The 16,169-nt window shown below is 44.9% G+C and overlaps 1 protein-coding gene across 2 annotated transcripts; it reads right to left on the bottom strand.

Annotated features, from left to right (window-relative positions):
- Positions 1 to 124: 124 nt before the first annotated feature.
- On the bottom strand, positions 125 to 3,645 carry LOC149927263 (putative NADPH-dependent quinone oxidoreductase VAT1L). Of its 2 annotated transcripts, none has more exons than XM_090158631.1 (11): positions 3,307 to 3,645; positions 2,705 to 2,834; positions 2,423 to 2,638; positions 2,269 to 2,365; positions 2,013 to 2,058; positions 1,848 to 1,951; positions 1,689 to 1,744; positions 1,272 to 1,466; positions 1,120 to 1,209; positions 884 to 989; positions 125 to 818 (listed from the first exon to the last, which is right to left on the bottom strand). In XM_090158631.1, exons 1-11 carry the CDS (start codon positions 3,519 to 3,521, stop codon positions 808 to 810), a joined length of 1,266 nt encoding a protein of 421 aa, XP_090014757.1. In that variant the 5' UTR covers positions 3,522 to 3,645; the 3' UTR covers positions 125 to 807. The 2 variants fall into 2 exon arrangements, with proteins under 2 accessions (XP_090014757.1, XP_090014756.1); XM_090158630.1 differs by lacking the exon at positions 1,689 to 1,744 and adding an exon at positions 1,603 to 1,658 and having other exon boundaries at positions 3,307 to 3,641.
- Between the last annotated feature and the right edge of the window lie 12,524 nt (positions 3,646 to 16,169).

Genomic DNA, 16,169 nt, shown 5'->3' with positions numbered 1-16,169 from the left:
CTTTTGCTTTTGTCATTATGTTGACGTACAATCCTAGGAGCTACTTAATGTTTAAAAAAATAAAGCTATGGTCATAAAATATACTGAGGGAAATCATACCACTTAGAGAACCAGGAATGCTTAATCATATAATAAACTGGAATTTCAGAATTTATTTCAGAAGTATATTCGCAATGACTAGTTAACATAGGAAATTGCAATTATTCTATCTGAGATTTAAATCTAACGGAAAAATGGATGGAATTGGCAACGGACAGCATTTTTGGAAGCGAGAAGACAATACACAATGTGGGAGGAAAAATAAATCTTTCCATTAAATTAATACTGGATAAATTAAATCGATAAATACAAATCTCTTTAAGGCAAGGTAAATACTCTTTATCGCAAGGGTAGAGGGAGTTTCTTATCAGAATTATCTTCCCAATCTCTTGGTTACAATTAAAGGGTCAAAAGCACTATTTATATACTCAAAAAGCACCTTTCATTTTTTCTCATCCTGTGTAATAATGTATATAAAAATGTGCAGCAAGTTAGTCTAATTAAGTTATTAACCAATTTTAAAAATCAAAATAGAGATCATTTTTAAAAAACAATATTAAGAGAAATAGCAAAATTTACGTATTTTCAAAGATTCTAATCCATTTAGCGACTTTTTGATATGTAAAAGATTAACAAAATACAAAACATAGGAGGAAAGTCTGGCCAAATAGCAACAACATTTTGGATGATCAAGTTTTTTGTCACGTATCCTTGAACAGCAAAATGGCATGTCCAAGTCCAACAGAATGAGGGATATCAAGTTCTCTCTCAGTTTTCGGCTGTAGAAATGAAAAATATTAATTACAAAAAACACATTTATTAGTAAATGAGCGAATAATCATACCAGGAGGGGTAGCTTCGCTTTCTTTGGTTTCTTTCTCTCCATCTGCACTCTCAACTGACTGAGATTTTTCCTTTCCATCTTTGTCCTTTTCTTTACCACTCTTGGGCTGGAAAATAGAAATTATTTTAAGCAACGTTTAATAACTAAAATTTGGAAGCAAGACCAAAATGGATTGGCCAAAAACCCGTGAACTGAGTGTAGTCATTTTTGCTTTTAAAATTCCAAACAATGTTTACTTGTGGTTTTGGTTTCGGCTCTTTGCTGGGATCTAGGATGATTTTCCCAATATTTTTCCTGTCATGCATCTTTTGCATAGCTTCTGGAACCTATTTTATAATAACAATAAAATGGAAGGTTTGAAAGTTTTAAAATCTTAATAAAACCTCACATCTTCAAAAGCCCATGTTGAATCAATGACTGGTTTGACTCTACCATCTCGCCACAAATCAAAGATCTTGTTGACTACATCCCTAACATACTCGTGACCTCCTTGTTGATATAAAAGGTGTCGTAGATGAAATCCTGACAATGTACGGTTGTCATCAAATAATTTGATTGGGCTTATTTTGTCCACTTGCCACCACTGCAAATTTAATACAATAAAAGACCAAATCAATGTTATCCAATGAAATAGTCTCCTTTAGCTTTCACAATTATACCTCATTAAGAGTTTTGAAAAAAACAAAAAATGGAAAACAAACCAAATGCCTAATACTCACTGACTTAGCTACACTAAAGAAACTTTTAGTCTCGCCAGTAACAATGTTAGAAGTACCTGAAAATACATGCCAAAAAATTTACTCACAGATTTTGCAAAACTGAAGAAACTTTTAGTTTCTCCCGACACAATACTCGAAGTTCCTAAAACAGCAATTTATATTTTTGATGCATTTTTTACATTTATTCATAAAAAGCTAATATCATAAATTAAGCACTCTGCAATATGGGGTAAATTGAAGCTCACCGTATAGAACATATCTTCCTAATGGTTTCAGAAGACTGTAGCCCTTGTTCGCGTCATCTCCATACATACAATCAAGAACAATGTCAACTCCATCAGGGCAAAGTCTTTAATTTAAAGCATTAGGTTATTTGATTGAAATTAAAGTACTTCAAAGTGAACATTTACTTTCTAACTTCTTGAACATAGTCACTTCCATGATCAATAAGATGAGCTGAGTAAGAAAAAGCATTAATACATTTGCTTAAAAGATCTAGCATTAAAGCTAAAGGACAAATATTTCCATATTTGTAAGACTACCAATTGCGAGAGGGGAAGGGCTTATAATATTAGCCAATCGATGTAAAAACAAGTAGCTCCATTCCCAACCAACACCAACTAATCACCTTTCCAGTCATGGTAAATTAGAGTTGCTATGACTTACAAAATGAATCTTGAATGGCTTCATGCTTGGATTTTGCAGCTGTACCAATTGTGGTTATGTCATTTTGTGTTTTGCTCAATTGTGCTACAGCGTGACCCTACAGAATGTCAAAAATTAAATAAAAGAACAGATTTGGGAATTTCTTTGGTCTTACAACTCCTCCAGCTGCTGAATGTAAAAGAATAGACTGCCCAGGTCTCAGACCACCAATGTCAAAAAGAATGGCGTAGGCTACTACGTAATTCATCGCGATGGCAGCTGCATCCTGGAAGCTCATACCCTCCGGTAACCTATAGACATGTTTAGCTGGGACTGTAACTAGTTCAGCCCAAGCTTTAAACTCTGTCAAGGCTACAACAGCATCCCCAACCTTAAAATTATATTAATATATTAAACTAGTTGAAGGAATAAACTAAATAAATTATGAACTCTATACTTTTAAATCTTCAACTCCTTCTCCCAGAGATTCAACCTCTCCAGCACATTCAAATCCCATTATGAATGGTGTTTTTAACAGATTATCAACTGCCCCTTGCCTCACCATCAGATCCAAGAAATTTAAGCCGCTTAAAATAAATTAACATTTGTTTAAATTACATATCTCTAATTTTAATTAGTTGAGCTACTAATAAAACCAATCCCCAGAAGAAAAATAATTATATCCATTTAGTCTCTTTAAAATAAACCGGCTTTTTTATTTTTAAACAAGTTTAAACATGAATAAAAAAAAGCTAAAAGTCTTCTTCCATGATCCATTAGTTGAAAAATAATAAGGGAAGGGCGTGGGGGGTGTAGTATCGACTGACTGACCACACCACAGCGGCCAGCTAATATTATGACTCATCAGGTGACAAACAGCCTGTTACGCTTCTATTTCGATTTAACGCGAACTAAGCGTCTATACTGAAAAACGTTCGAGCTATAACAATAAACCAAACTTTCGACAATAATTAGTCAGATTCGTAACTAAACTTCCCATTACACGGACCCTAACGTTAGAAAACCGGGCCATATGTTTGACAACTAGGGTTAGCTTACCACGCTTTGATTCTAATTAACACCTCCCCCTCAGCGGCGGTTGGCTCCGGCTTCTTCATTACTTTGACAGATTTGAGTCCGCCGAAACCCGTTAAAATTACTGCTCTCATTTGCGGTGGTTCTTCGACTGGAGGAGCGGCATCTTCTTTCTTTTCGGGTGCCTTTTCTTCAACTTTAGTTTCTTCGGTCGGCGCCTTCGCTTCGGAATCAGCCATGGTCAAACGAGCGTCTTCACTGAACGACGGCTATGATCAAAAGAGTCCGAAAAGACAGCGCCCGATTTTCTCGACTCCGAATGGTTGTCACTGAAAAGCCACGCGCCCGAATCTCCAGACCCCGCCTCCCTCAGTACAAAGTGCACAAGCACCCATAGGCGCCTTTATGTCGAAATACCATTTTTTACCAGAGATCGACCGAAAGATTAAAATCTTTCACAATGCAATAACGCCATCTACTGCTTGGAATTAAAATCTGTTTTTTAAGAAAAAGGTTAACTTAAATATTTGTCCTCAAGTGTTGTCCGTACTAATTTATATGCACTACAATATTCATAAAAAAATATTTACCCTCTCAAACAATATTAATTAGTTAATATTTTTAGAACGCCTTTTTTATATGACTGTTTAATTTGCGATAAAATAATCCTGGAAACAAGTTGCTCAAGCTACACTCACTTCCTTAGGACTGGTGGTTTCTTTTCGTTTGTTCCGGGATTTCGGAGTAGGGTACAAAGAGTAACGATTTGACGTCATTTTACTCGGATCTTGTGGTGGCGATTCGCCACCACAAAATCCGAGTAAAATTCGCCACTGGCGAATAGTTTGAGCCCGGCCAATTACTTTGATCGCGTGTACCGCGTTTTAATACTGTCTAGCAGACGAATGTTTTGGTAACTCCTAGGTTACTTTGAAGCTTTGTAGGTGGCGCTAAAAACGTTATGTCCAAGTATTTGACACACCAGACGACAGCTGTAGCCGAGCCGCGAGACATTGGTCGGGGGAATACAAATTTCTTCTCCAGGTACACTTGAATCCTCCTAGCTTCAATCATATATCTGTCGTAATTCAGTTTCTTCGTTATCATGTAGGGGCCTCTGTATTTAGCTGCCATCTTGAGAGATTGACCGGTTGCTGGCGCTTGTCTCTCAACTACAACTAGATCGCCTGGTTCGTAGACGGTGGCCTTTGCTCTTTTGGCGTTATAATGCTTTCGCTGTTTTTCCTGGTTATTCCGGATCGCTTCAATCACCCCCTCGCGTCGTTTCTGAATTTCTTCGTCGACATTCAGTGACTCTTCTAAAGTGTCTCGTACCACATCACGATTGGGGTTACGCGATTTAAAATTAAAGAGTAGCGAGAACGGGGTGATTTTCGTCGTCGTGTGGTAAGTGTTGTTGAAACCCCATTGGATTTCGTATAGGTGGGTATCCCAATCTCGTTCATCCTCCCTCGTACACATGCTGGCGATTGCGGGCGTTAGTTGTCGGTTGACTTGTTCAATTTGTCCGTTTCCGCGGGGCGTTGCAGTAGCGATGATGATATGTTTTATGTTAGATTTACGGCAAAGTTCATTTATGGCTCTTCCCGTATATGATGTCCCTTGGTCAGTAATTAACCTGATAATTTATTCTAGGAAGAGTTTGGTCGCGTTCATACCCGTGTCTCTGGCTGCTTTTAGAATTGTGAAACCATCTATAGCTGCGATCACATAGGTGTTTCCTTTGATGCTGCGTACGAAGGGACCCAGGTGATCCATGTGCATCGTGTGGAATGGTATTCCAACCTTTTCGATGGGGTGTAACATCCCTTGCTGTTTTCCTGCGGGTCGCTTATGATAGAGGCATTCCAGGCATGCCGACACGTACCGACGAATATATCGGCGTAATCGTGGAAACCAGTACGTCTCCGATACCTTTTTGTAGGTTTTATCTATGCCGACATGACCAATGTCATCGTGACAATTTTTTATGATCCTCCATCGAGCTGCGTCGGGTACAACCCATACCAGTTTCGGTTCTTCGTCCAGATCAGTGTGAATCTTCCGAAACACTCTTCCTTGTTTAAGAGCGTATTCTTCGTGGATACGTTTTTCTTCCTTCGTTCGTGTCTCTGGCTTCACCAATTGATCCTTTATGTGAAGTAATTTTGGGTCGCTGAATTGGGCTGCGGTGAGCCAATCGTCCGTGCGAAATTCCGTATGCATTATGGTAAGCCCCTGGGCGATTTCCATGTCTTCTGGGTCATCGAAAGGTGCTCTGCTAAGGGCGTCTGCGTGTGACAGCCAGGGCCACCCACGTCCAGGACCATCTGTTTAAGCTTGGGCTTCACCCACTCTCCGTCTCAGAGGTGGAGGCCAGCAAGCAGCAAACCTTCAGCTCTTTCAAGGTCGAACTCCCAGCCCAGGAGGTCCGCCAGGCGCTCATACCTGATAATTGGGCCAAAGGCATCACAGTTGCCTTCTATCGCCCTCCCGCTAGCAAGCAGCCTGACTTGCCCAAGGCCCGCCCACAAGAGTGACTTGCGACAACTGGGATCACCCTTTTGTACACTAATCTGTGTTCCCTCACAAATAAGCATCTCGCCCTCAGGGCCTTCACTGACACTCTCCAACCCTCTATACTTGCGCTCACTGAGACGCACCTGGACACCTCATTCTCTTCCCTTGAGCTTTTTGGCCCTACGTTCAACGTCTTCAGAAAGGACAGAAATAAAAACGGCGGCGGGGTTTGCCTCGCCATTGACAGTAGGTTACGCTGCCAGGATTACTGTCGGCTTCTCCTGCCTCCAGGTCTGCTGTGTCTACCGGCAGCCATCATCTAAACCTGCTTATAACAGACGCATCCACAATCTCATCACCCGTCTCTCTGATGCCGAATCGGACCTCATTATAGTCGGCGATTTCAACTATCCTAAAATTGACTGGACATCCCTCACTAGTCCCGCCGCGGAAGACACGAACTTCCTTCACGCCATGCTGTCCGCCAATCTGACGCAGTGTGTCCTGGAGCCCACACGCGACAACATAAACGGTGGGAATATCCTCAATCTTATCCTTGTCTCGAACCCTGGCCTTCTGGGGGCAGTCACTCACCTTCCGGGTATTAGCGACCATGACTTTCTCCTCTGCCCTATCCGGGGGGTGAATCCCCCAGCTCGGGTACCGCCTCGCTCGGTCTTGGACCTTAACCGTGCCGACTTCACGGCTATCTCCGCTCAACTCTCAGCCATTCAGTTCCCACCTGCGGTCCAGGAAGTTTGGAGCACCCTACGGTCAGCCATTGAGGCTGCCACGGCGGCTCGTGTGCCCGTAAAAATAATATCCTCGCGCCAAAGCTTGCCCTGGGTGGGGCCTTCGCTTCGTCGGTTGATTCGCATATCTAAGCGCCGATACAACCGAACCAAACTTCATCCTAGTGACGCTAACAGGAGGCACTTCTCGCGGCACCGTGCAATCGTAAAGTTTGCGCTCCGGTCTGCGCGCACTCGCCATTTGGATCTGGTTGCCTCGGACCTGGATTCTAATCGGAAGCGCTTTTTCCAGCTCGTCTCTCGGAAAAACAAGACGTCTTCTGTCCCAGACCTCAAGATGGGCTCGACTCTTTACACGTCTGCCGCCGATAAGGCTAACCTGCTTGCTGCCTCCTACCAAAAAACGTTTCCTGAATATAACTTCGACATGGTTCCTCTCCTGCCCCGGAGGGCCCCAACTATGGACCCCGTCCAATTCTCTGTACCTGGTATACGGAAACTGCTAAGGACGGTCAAGCCCTTCAAGGCCCCTGGCCCCGACTGCATCCACTCTACCCTACTTCGGAAGTGTGCAGATGCTCTTGCTGCTCCCTTGACTGCCCTCTTCCAACTGTCGTACGACGCCGGCGCCATTCCCTCTGACTGGAGTTGCGCAAACGTCACCCCGGTTCCGAAGGGTGGTGATACCTCTGACCCGTCCGAGTACCGCCCGATCGCACTCCTCTCTCAAGTCCTCAAGCTCGATGAGCATGTCAATGCTTCCCAGATCACCACGCACCTCTCTACTAATGATGTGCTTATGCCGTACCAGCATGGCTTCCGCAGCGGGTTCAGCACTGAAACTCAACTCCTCTGCTGTATTGAGGACTGGACTGTAGGGCTGGAGTTAGGGGGCCGTGTGGACATAATCTTCCTTGACTTCCGAAAGGCCTTCGACTCGGTTCCACACGAACTTCTAAACTCCAAGCTTCACTCCTACGGGGTCCGTGGAAAAACCCTTAACTGGCTGTCGGCTTACCTTCAAGACTGGAAATTCCGCGTTGTCCTCCCTGGCGCTACTTCTACTTGGTTGCCTGCATCATCTGGGGTCCCCCAGGGTTCAGTTCTTGGGCCACTCCTCTTCATTATATACATTAATGACATTGGCGACAATGTAGTCTCCACCCTCTACATCTTTGCCGATGATGTGGCTCTTTCCCGGGCGATACTGTCGCGTCACGACTGTGAGCTGCTGCAAGGGGATCTCAATACCATCAATGCCTGGAGTGTGCAGTGGAAACTTCCCTTGAACACTGCCAAATGCGCCACAATTTCACTTCGACGCTCTGGTCAAGCACCAGTTGTACCAGACTATCGCGTTGACGGTGTCGCTCTGAAGGTCGTCACTTCCCAGAAATATCTCGGAGTCACCATCACGGACACGCTGGAGTGGTCTACCCACATTGCCCGGGTGACCTCACAGGCCGCGCGTGCATTGGGTTTTGTCAAACGACATCTGGCCCACTGCTCCTTCAGCACTAAGTCTCTGGGGATCAAAGCCTACGTTCTCCCTATCTTGGAGTACTGCTTGGCCGTTTGGGCACCCGCCACGGCTAGCGGTATCCATTCAATTGAGGCTGTCCAGAGACGGGCTCTACGGTTCGCGGCTAGCATCGGCTTTTCGTGGAGCACCTGTATGACCAATGTTCTCACTAACTTCAAGTGGAACACGCTTGCCTCTCGTCGCCGTTTTAAACGCCTGGTCATAGCAAACTCGGTCATTCACCGCCAAGGAGGCGCCCTTGCGCCTCTTTCCGCTGTTGTTTCTCAGTGGTTCCGACATCCCCGTGGTCAACGTACGGCGTCCTTGGTTCTCCCAGGTCTTCGCATTGCGTGCCGCAGACACTCGTTCCTACCCTCATCCATCCGGGACTGGAACTCTCTGCCCGATCATCTCAAGGGCATTTCCAAGCAAACCCTGTTCAGAAAGGAGCTTGCGAACTTTCTTGAGCTCTACGAATAAGGTTCAAAAAATCTATCCTAACAAATTTATCGTTATTATTTCTCTATTTTCGATGTATGTATATATTTCTATCTATTGTTTGTACATATTTCATTTCTCGATGTCTTGACGTGATGGGTCTCAGACCTTTTGTTAAGCAAATAAAGAACTAAAGAACTAAAGAACAAGATAATGGCGCTTAAGCCAATTTGGCTGGCGTCCGTATGTACTTCGGTGACCGCTTGATGATTGTACAGTGCCAATACGGGGCGTTCTGTCAAAAGTCGTTTGATGGTTTTGAAAGACGTTTCTTGTTCCCTTCCCCAATTCCACTCGACATCATTGCGTATAAGTCTGGACAACGGTTCAGCTTCAGCAGCAAATCCTTTTATGAACCGCCTGAAGTAACTTGCCAATCCTAGGAATCGTCGGACGTCGTGTACGTTCTGGGGTTGTGAAAAGTTCTCAACACAATTAATCTTCTGTTTCCCAGGTCGGATTCCTTCTACGCTTATGTCAAATCCGAGGTAATCGATATTACGTTGTAGGAGGTGACATTTTTTAAAGTTTAAGGTAAGGTTGGCTCGTCGAAAAACCTTTAATACCTCTTCTAGGTACTCCAGACCTTGATCTTCGTCGATAGATGGGAAAAGTACGTCGTCCAGATACGTAAGGGCGATCGCGTACCTGAGCGGACCGAGGACAGCGTTCATCATCCGTTGGAAGACTGCTGGTCCGTTGGACAGTCCGAAGGGCAGGCGCAAAAACTCGTAATGCCCATCGGGCGTGCAAAATGCCGTTTTCGCTTGTGAATCCTTGGTAACCGGAGGTTAGATCGAGGCTCGTGAAAAACTTGTTCCCACGTAAGCGTTCTAGTTGATCGTCTATCAACGGTAATGGAAAGGCGTCCTTCATCGTCAGTCGATTTAAAGCACGAAAGTCGACGCATAGGCGGCTTTCTCCATTTTTCTTCCGGATAATCAGAATTGGACTTGAATACGGGGAATTTGACTCGGTGATGATTTCCGCATCCAGTAGTTCTGCAATCTTCGTTCGTACCTTCTCTCGTTCGGCGAAAGAAAGTCGGTAAGGTCTGTACGTGACCGGCGTTGTCGTGGTTAGCTTGATCTCCAATTGCGCGTGATCTGTTTTCCCGAGTTCGCAAAGGTTATCGGCGAAGCAGTCGCGATACTCGTTAATCTTCATACAGATTCGATTTCTCGTTCCTTGGGTTACGTTTGGATCGGCGTTGATTTCTTCTACTAGAAAGGGTCTCAGGTCCTGGCGTTGGAGTTGTAAAACGGGAATACTTTCCTGAATGGGTTCTGCTTGACAGGGCGTAGCTCTAGCTATCGTCTGACCCTCTTTCACAGAGTTGCCAGAATAATATTTTAGATCTCGCACAAACCAACTTTAAAACCAGCCCAAATTCCCGCACAAGCCAAAATCGGATTAACCCCAAAATAGCCCAAATTCTCGCCCAAGAAAAATTACCGATTTCTGCTATAGAACGGGAATTGGCGCGTTATTTGAAAATAATTTTGGACGCGATATTCAGTAAAGATACTAATTTATTGAAAACATCACAGTTTGCAAAGCTGATTCCAGCTATATTTTTCTAGGAACGTTGATTCCCGTTATGAAGGATGGGGCTGAAAGCGGGAAAACCGGTACCCCGTTACTTCGCCTCGAATTTTTGGCACCAGCCCAAAAAACCGCCTACCACCCAAAGGTTTTTTCCCCGCAACAGCCTCCGCAAAGCAGCCCAATTTGGGCGGAAAATCGCCCCATGGGGCAACTCTGCTCTTTCATGATGAGATCGTTGCCAGATATATTTACGACTGGTATTCTGGTTGACCCATTCTCATCCAAAACGTATACTCCTCTTGGGATGCAATATTCGTTTTCTCGGAAAGCTCGAAATTTTCCGTCTATGAAAATTTCTTGCTCGTGGTTGGCATTGTCGTTCGTCATCAGGTCGATGAACCCCACGTAATGCGGAGGTATCACGGTAGCGTTTTTAACCCAAAGACTGACCGGTTGGGGAGGTAGTTCGGGGATTTCCAACTTCAAAAGTGGATCCACTTCGACCGTCGCTTCGTGCTGTTCGTGAAATAACCGCAGAGTGTTTTGTCGTTTTACAACTGTCACGTTCGAAAATTCCGTTAGCGATTGTCCTATCAGTAGAGCGATGTGCTGGGATTCGTCCGGGACCACGAAAACTTCGACTTCCGCCTTAACTTGGTCGACCTCTATCGTGGCCTCCGATAACGCATGAAGCATCGGCTTCTTTGTATTCTAGGGGAATTTTCCTGGCATCGCTTTCTCGTAGTAGAACGCATTTGCTTCCTTGATCGATATAAGACTGAACGGGGTAGCCATTAACGGTAGCGTCCTTGAAAAATTTACCGTTGGTATCCGGGCCGTGTTTATTCGCTTCGTTTACCGTATGAGCCACCTGCTTAGATCCGGTTGCAGTTGTGCTTTGCGTGGATTTCTTATCCGTGGTGCAATCCTTGCCGACGTGTCCAGTGCGGTTGCACTTTTCGCATCGGGGCTTCCGTTGGGGTTGCGTGCAGTCTTTCGACATATGCCCGTAATTGCTGCAATTTAGGCAAAGTGCTTCACCTTTCTCGTTAAAACGTGGCCTGTTCATTCGGTTTCTGTCAAAGGTCTTCGATTTGTCCTTTGAATCGGTTCGCGATTGTTGATCGTAGCCGGAATTCGATGAGCCTTGTCCGCAGTCCTGACTCTGTCGCTTTTTGTTGCCTTCCGGTTCCGACAGCTCTAGTCTCGTCTCTAGCTGTTTCATGCATTGAAGCAGTTCGGGCGGGCTAGTAAAGTCTCGGACGCTGAGCGCTGTGATGAGAGCTTGATCTTTCAAGCCGGTGATTAAATACTCCACCATCGCTTCTTCGGTAAGACCGCATAGCCACGCTTTCGCGATTTTATCGTGATAATAACGTTCTAGTGTTTCTCCCGGTTTACGTACACGTTGCTGATTCGGGGTCAAAGTTCGGAAGGATCTTGCTCGCATCTCCCCATTGATGATAAGATACGTTTTGTGCAGGATAAAATGGAGGTGCGTGTACGTTTCCCCCGGTCCCTGCCCGGCGCTAGCTGCCGCCGCTAGGGTCGCTTGCTGCATAGTCTGCATCGTTGTCATCGCCGCCGCTACGGCGCTTGCTACGGCCGTTTTTAACAAACTGAGGGTTGCCACTTCTTTAACTGATTTGAGTTCTTGGAAATCTTTGAAATAAGAAGGAAGATCGGCACTGTTCGTGGTGGCGTCGCTTGGGTTTTGAAATTCGTCTAAGGAATTTTTCGGGCTAAGCCTTCTTTCAGCCGTTTCGTTGCTGTTCGTAGCAATGTTCGCTTTGTTTCCGTTAGCGCGTTTCTCTAATTCAAGTTGTCGTTGAACCTTCGTACACTGGCGACAAGACGTTTTCGCATCGACTGTACTAATTTCGTTGGCCTGAATAAACTTACTTATTCTTTTACTCAATTCGGCGATATGCGGGCATAAATCTTACGGCATGAGACATTCGTTTTCCGTGTAATTTTCGTGCACCGTGTAACTAAAGGAATATATTTACGTTGACTAGTTTAGACGTGCCGGTATCGTAGGTTTCTCGGTCCCGTTGAGTATTTCGTTCTCGGACTTCAAACTCCAAAAATGGCGTTGTCTCGTGGTATTTGTCCTCCTTTGTCACTGATGCGATTCCGTTCGGTCTTTTTCGCTGGCTCGATTCTCCATTCGATGATGTTTCTAATTACGATTCCGATCCCACTTCTGAGATATAAGCGTGTGCAAGCATCTCGTAGAATAATAATACGTGGTGATAGTTTAAAGTATAAAGTTTAATCAAAGTTAAAGTTACATTTGTTAGCGGTTATTCCGCGCGTAATCAGCGGTCGGAGTCGTAGAACACAATGCTCGTTTTCCGTCCCTCTCATAGATATTTAGTCTATGGTCCCTCTCGACGAGCGGGTCTCTCTACCCCCTTCCATGGGGTATCGAGGGGGCAAAAATAATAAAGAAAAGGGCAGTGATCAGATATATGGTTAAGGTATCGCCATCTACCTACTCGTTATTATATTTGCGCTTACAATATATATATATATATATATATATATATCTGACCGACTGAGCTATCGGCCAAATGAGCAGTCGTTCAAATGAGTAGTCGGCCCAATGAGTAGTCGGCCAAATGAGCAGTCGGTCAAATAGGCTGCTCATTTGGCCGACCCGAATTTCGGCTAAAAGGGTAGTCGGCCAAATGAGTAGTCGACCTAATGAGTAGTCGGCCATATGGTCTGCTCATTTGGCCGACTGGAAAGTCGACCAAATGAATAATATACTTTATTTCAGGATTTAGAAAGTGGGATACACTTATTGTGCTCCTTAGTACGCACTTAGTAACGTACAACAGGCAGTCTATGCGAAAGTAGTAATACAAACAAAAATACAAATAGGGTGACTTAAGGGAGAATTTACACACACATTATGGAAAGTTAATTAATTGAAAAGTGACACTCAAGGGTATTTACAAAGAGTGGATGGAGGTATCCAAAAAAATATATACAGAAGTATTATAAAAAGGACGGAGTAGACTAAAAAGTCCAGCCACGAAACTTGTCCAGACGGGATTTAAAGGCACAGACCGAGGATTTAGCTTTTACAATAGAGGGAAGCTCGTTCCAGTTATTAATCACACGTTGCGTGAAAAAGACCCTTTTGGTTAGACTTTTGCATCTGGTTTTGGACAGAGTTGGAGCTTTACGGCCAGTCAACTTCATCGTAAAAAATTGGTCGGCTTCCAAATCGTATAGGCCATGAACTATTTTAAAGGTCTCGATTAAGTCAGTGCGAAGTCGACGTTCAGAGAGGGACAAGAGGCCCAGGCGTTTAAGTCGATCAGTGTAAAGCAGCGTTCAGACTATGTGAAAATATTACGTTAGCATCGGTCGTGTCGTTTCGGTTATGTTGGTCGCGTCGGTTCGTTCATTTCACTGTTCAGAAAGGAACCAACCTTGCACGGAGATTAACATAAAAAGTGATTGTTCATCCAATCAGAGCTCAGTAATAACGGCGGAAAAATTTAAATAATTTTTTATCCACCTCTGATTGGTTATAGTATTTCGATGGTTCTAAAGGTCGCCACTACCTAGAGTCAGCGCTGATGAGGCATAAGGCTATATGCCTGCTATGAACTTTTTGAGCGGAACGAAATGAAAAAATGTAAACGACACGCGCGAAAATTTAAAGTCTCTGTTGAGAAGTCTGAACGGTGTAAGAAATCGAAAGAAAAGTGCCTTTCTTTTACGAACCTTGGAAAGAACCGACACGATCGACGCAAACGTAATATTTTCACATAGTCTGAACGCAGCTTAAGGGAGGGTACGTAAACCCGGGACAAGTTTTGTGGCTTTCCGCTCTACCCGCTCGAGTCTTTCAACATCTTTAACTAGGTGAGGGGACCAAATACTTGAGCAGTAATCAAGGTGGAGACGGACGTAGGTACTATATAATATCTTAAAAGATTTGGCACTGAAAAAAGAAAAAAAGCGCTTTAATAGGTACAGGGCTCTCATTCCCCGGGCCCGAGAGCATTACCCCTAAATCACGAATGATATGCTTAGACTCAATAATTCGGCCACCAAGACGATATTGGAATTGGGGATTATTACTCCCGCAGTGCAGGACTGATGATTTTGCCGAATTAAAGCTCATACCGTTAGAGCAGACCCAAAGGTCGATTGCATTTACATCTGATTGAAGGAGCAAGGCGTCGGCCGTTGAGGAAACACCCCGTCCAACCTTGCTGTCATCGGCGAAAAGTTTCAAAAGTGACTCCTTGATCACGAGGGGGAGATCATTAATAAAGATAACAAAAAGTGTGGGCCCTAACACCGACCCATGGGGGACACCACTAGTAACCTCGCACCAGGATGAGACTACACCATTGAGAACAACGTGCTGAGACCTATTGCTCAGGAAATCCGCAATCCAGTTAACAATAATGGGGGTAACCTCTAAGAGCTCCAGTTTGCGAATGAGTAGGGAGTGGGGGACAGTGTCAAACGCTTTTCGCAGATCGAGGTATATAAGGTCAACAGAGTTTCCATTGTCAAGACAGCACGTGACCTCCTCCATTGTAGACAGCAGGTTTGTGAAGCAGGAACGTCTGAGGAGGAAGCCATGCTGGTCATTGGAAAAGAAAGAACTTTTCATGAGGAAGAATACAAGAGCGTCACGAACGTGCGTTTCGAGCTCCTTACTGGGGAGACATGTCAAACTAATGCCACGAACAGGAATTGGGGGACTTTTTGATGGCAGTGATATTTGCCTGTTTCCAAATAGACGGCAAACGGACGGACTCAATAGAGTGGGTAAAAATACACAATAGTGGGGCAGCACCGTAACCAGGATTTGATTTCAGGGTGGGCACGCAATTTAAACAAATAAAAAAAAATAAAAAATTGTACATACAACCATACGGTCCAGGGTGGGCACGGCCCGACCGCCCCCCCCCCTGGTTACGGCCCTGTAGTGGGGAGGCAAGAATAGCAGCACCCTCTTTGAGAAGACGTGGATGAAGATCATCCGGCCCCGGGGATTTAGAAATGGACAACCGATTGAGATAACGTTTCACCGACGCATAAGAAAGACCAAAGTTGGTGGAGCAAGAAATCTCGTAGGAGGCCGGATTGCGTTCAATAGACGAAAAAAAGTCTCCCAACAGCACTGCTTCTGTGTGAGACTCAATCGAGAAAACTGATTGAAAAAATTGTTTAGAGCTGATACTATTTCATCTGGGTCCCGGATGACCTCGCCATCCGAATTCTCAACAACGACGAGTGGCCTTTTGGGTTTGGTAGAGCGGGAAATATGAGCATAGAGGGCTTTAGGGTTGCTTGGGATGGTTGGTGAGTTTGTTACGTTTGTTCGCGAAGGCGTGCCGAGTCAGTTCAGACGGCGAGACGCGAAATTCTCAGAACGCAGCGCACTTGTCACTAATTAGTTTTTCGGTGTTAACTGTCCACCATGGTTGTCGACGGAGCCCCGAACGCTTGTGGGGGAGCGAGGCAACCAATGGGGCACTATCGTCGTGAGCCTCAGCAACTAGGCGTATAAAGCTAGTCATCATCTCATCGAGAGAAGGGGCAGTATAAACTATAGACCAATCCCTCATTAAGAGGGAGGCTCGAAAGAGGTCATAATTCCCACGGTTGTAGGCAAAACGCGCGGGCGGAATGTGGGGCCCAGAAAGCTCAGTTTTTACGCACAGGGAGAAGGACAAGACGTCGTGATCGCTTTTTCCAAGCGGGGGAAGGTGGGTAAAGTCATTAATGCAGTCCCAATCGAAGGAGAAGATTAAATAGAGTGTAGAGGGAAGGTTATCACCCCGTTGCCTGGTGGGAGACAGTACAAATTGTCGCAATTTACTGGAAAAAGCAGTGTCAAGGAGTCGTTTTTCGACTGACCGCACCCCTTTCGAGGTGGAGACAGAGGTCCAGTCAATACAGGGGGCATTAAAATCGCCCTAAATAACAATACGGTCGGCCAATAAGCTGGCTCTCTCAATAGTCCGCAGTAGTGTTTTGAGGAAGTCTAGTGACGCTGATGGGTT

This window comes from Leiobunum rupestre, chromosome 9 (assembly GCF_980474605.1).
Source record: "Leiobunum rupestre chromosome 9, qqLeiRupe1.1.hap1, whole genome shotgun sequence".
NCBI classification, from domain to species: Eukaryota; Metazoa; Arthropoda; class Arachnida; order Opiliones; family Sclerosomatidae; genus Leiobunum; species Leiobunum rupestre.
The sequence above is the reverse complement of the archived record's forward strand: the minus strand, read 5'-3'. Positions and strand labels throughout refer to the sequence as shown.

Coding starts and splice junctions, on each gene's coding strand:
- LOC149927263 (XM_090158631.1), bottom strand. CDS start 3,521: ATGGCTGATTCCGAAGCGAAGGCGCCGACCGAAGAAACTAAAGTTGAA. Junction 1,952..2,012: donor TATGTTCAAGAAGTTAGAAA/GTAAATGTTCAC, acceptor TTTAAATTAAAG/ACTTTGCCCTGATGGAGTTG. Junction 1,467..1,688: donor TCTTCAGTTTTGCAAAATCT/GTGAGTAAATTT, acceptor TTAAATTTGCAG/TGGTGGCAAGTGGACAAAAT.